Below are 2,809 nucleotides of genomic sequence, written 5' to 3'. Positions count from 1 at the left end.
CCCCGCCTCTGAACCCCCGGGCGCCCCTGGAGCCGGGGGCCGCAAGGGCTCCTGGAGCGGCCGCTCGGGCAGCGCTCCCGGGTGCTGCTGCCCCCAACACGCCGGTCAAGGCTGGTGGAGCCGCATGTTGCTTGTGGCCGAGAACAGGGTGTGGGGGCGGTGGGGCCCGCCCGGGGGCCCCCAGGCGGCACGGAGCACAGGCTCCCCGGGGCGTCTCTCCTGGCCAGTGCCAGTGCTGGCCGTGAGCCTACGGTGTGGTCTGGCCGGACTTTCCTGCTTCTCACATGGGCCGTGTCCACCGATGAGCATGTGGACAGCCGGGCTGGGCTCCCAAAAAAGACCCTGGCCGGCCGGCGTCCGACCCGCGGTCCCCGTCCGGCCCAATGGGCAGGCTGGCTCTGGACATTTGTCCTTCCACCGGCAGCCTGGGCCAGACCTGGCCAGACCGTGCACATGGGGGGGGCCAGCCTCCCCTCTCCAGGGCCCTGTGGCCCCGGGCGGTCAGGACCACACTGAGCAGCCTCGTGGCCCCGAGGCCTTGAAGACTAGACGTTTCGGTCGTGGAGACTCTGGCCCATCCTGCCATGGTGGAGCCCGCTGGGTGCTGGCTTCACGTGGCCCTGGGGCGGGCAGCGGGTGGGCGGCGGCCGGCAGGCGCCCAGTGACGACCCCGTGTCCGCAGGAACCAGTCCAACGTGCGGCGGATGCACACGGCGGTGAAGCTCAACGGTGTCGTCCTCAGCAAGTCCCAGGAGGCCCAGCTGGTCCTGCTCAACATGCCGGGGCCCCCCAAGAACCGGCAAGGGGATGAGAATTGTATCCTTTCTGGGGTGCAGCTGGCGGGGTCGGAGTGGGTGACGCGACCTGGTGAGGCCTGCAGCCTGGGGCCCCCGTGCCCTGCGTGGGGACCTCGGTGGGCAGCGGGGCTTGTGCTGACCCCAGGCCTGCGCGCCCCTGAGCGTGAGGACAGAGACAGGCGGCTCCCACGTCGACGAGCAACACGCCCCGAGGCCGGCGGCTGTGGGCCAGGGCTCGGCGCCGAGGCGCAGCGGGGCCTGAGCTCCTGGACGCCCGGAGAGGGCACTGCGCCTCACTGACCTGTCTTGGGGCCAGAAGCCCGGGGCCGCCCCGGCACGGCTGCGTGGTCTCCCCGCCCTCGGGCTCGGGATCTCTGCCCCAGGCTCCCGCCAGGCCCCGCCCAGTGCCCTTAACGACTCTCCAGACATGGAATTTCTCGAGGTCCTGACCGAGGGGCTCAACAGGGCGCTGCTGGTGCGGGGCAGTGGCCGAGAGGTGGTCACCATCTATTCCTGACCCCTCACAGAGGTTTCCAGAACCCCTCACGGCCCAGCGTGGGGAGCCGGTGGGCTCACGTCCGGCCAGGACACAGCCACCCACGCTGCCACGCTCCAGAAGTGACCGCTCAGCCGCACTCCCGCCAGCTGCCCCACCCAGCTGGACGCGCAGGAAAGGCCACCGCCGGGGCCCGGTCGCCCCGCCCAGAGACCCCAGCCGGCCGGCGTGGCCTGGGGAGACGGGCACCCTGCGGGCCAGCCCTGCCGCTGCCCTCTACCCGCTGCCGGCCCTGAGCGCAGGGCGCCCCGCTGCGAGGGCGAGTCTGGACTTGAAGGAGAGCACACACCCCTCGGGGAAGACCCGCCCGTGCCAGGGCCCGCAGGCGGTCTGCACTCAGGCCCCGCCCTCCAGTGGGGCTGGCCGCCCTGCCCGTGTCCACCCAGGGTGCGCCCCGCCCCGCCCCCAGTAGCCCGAGGCCACGCACAGTCTGTGTCCTCGGCCCCGTCTCCGTGTGGCCTGTTAGTGGAATAAAGTCGTGTAGACCTGAGGGTGCCGCCTGCCCGTCTCACTCGGGGGCTGCAGCGGGGCGCCCGCCCTGGTGTCCGGTGGCCCCGTGTTCGCCCCCGAGCCCCGCGCGCGCCGGCTCATCAGCCCCCGTCGGGCAGAAGCTCCTCCGGCCCCGCGGCCCGCTCACGGCTCACCTGGTCAGCAGCTCTCGGACCTGCAGACCTCGGTCCCCCCCCGCAGGCTGGTCCACAGGCCGGCCAGGCCGGCGGCCCCGTCCGCCCCCCCACCTGGCGCCCCAGGCCCACCTGGCCTGAGCCAGCACGCGCCCCAGAAGCAGGTTTGTGAAGTGCGGAATGAAGCCGAGACTGCCGGGGCCCCGTCTTTGGAACCTGGGGCCACCTGCCGCCCCGCAGGCCTGGCCAGGCCACGGCCGTCAGCCCGTGGGGAGCTACAGGATCGGATCGGAGTAACTCGAGCACTCAGATAAACGAGAAATCCCTGGGAGCACTTTTTACTACTAAAGTCCGTAAGAAAAGTGTGTCCTGCGACCGGCCAGGCGCCGGGAGCTCCCGCCCAGTACGGCCGGGCTCCCTGCAGCCCGGTGGCCACCTGCGGTCAGAGTCCACGCCGCCAGGCAGCAGCCGCCCCTCCTCAGCGGGAGGGAACCCTGCAGTGCTGCTGCCGGGCCCCTGGCGGGAGTGACACCGCGGTGCAGGAGGCTGGCGGTCGGGCGAGGTCACTGGCAGGACGAGAGCTTCTTCCTCTCCTCGAACTGCTTGTCTACGGCCAGCGACAGGGCCTGCAGGAAGCCCTCGACGGTGACCGTGGGGGCCTGGAGGAGCAGCGTGTCAGGGGCAGCCACAGGCCGGCGGAGGCTGCGAGCTCGGGGCGCCCAGGGCCGGGGGGCGCACCTGGACGAACAGCGCGTGGGCCAGGAAAGGCAGCTTCCTGAGGACGCGGCCGCTGAGGCCCTCGCTCTTCCTGCGGGGGGCCGGCATGAGTCGCC

General features: G+C 72.2%; 1 protein-coding gene across 1 annotated transcript in view; it reads left to right on the top strand.

Moving 5' to 3' along the window:
- SLC12A7 (solute carrier family 12 (potassium/chloride transporter), member 7) overlaps positions 1-1,843 on the top strand; it is a 5,956-nt gene extending 4,113 nt beyond the window's left edge. Inside the window, exons 3-4 of the mRNA XM_012721729.1 lie at positions 668-816; positions 1,223-1,843. Coding sequence (XP_012577183.1) covers positions 668-816; positions 1,223-1,314 — 241 coding nt within the window. The 3' untranslated portion in view covers positions 1,315-1,843. The remainder of the gene's footprint in view (positions 1-667; positions 817-1,222) is intronic.
- Positions 1,844-2,809: the final 966 nt, after the last annotated feature.

This window comes from Condylura cristata, unplaced genomic scaffold (assembly GCF_000260355.1).
Source record: "Condylura cristata isolate star-nosed mole 26May11 unplaced genomic scaffold, ConCri1.0 scaffold00007, whole genome shotgun sequence".
Taxonomy (NCBI): Eukaryota; Metazoa; Chordata; class Mammalia; order Eulipotyphla; family Talpidae; genus Condylura; species Condylura cristata.
This window is presented reverse-complemented; position numbering and strand designations above follow the sequence as displayed.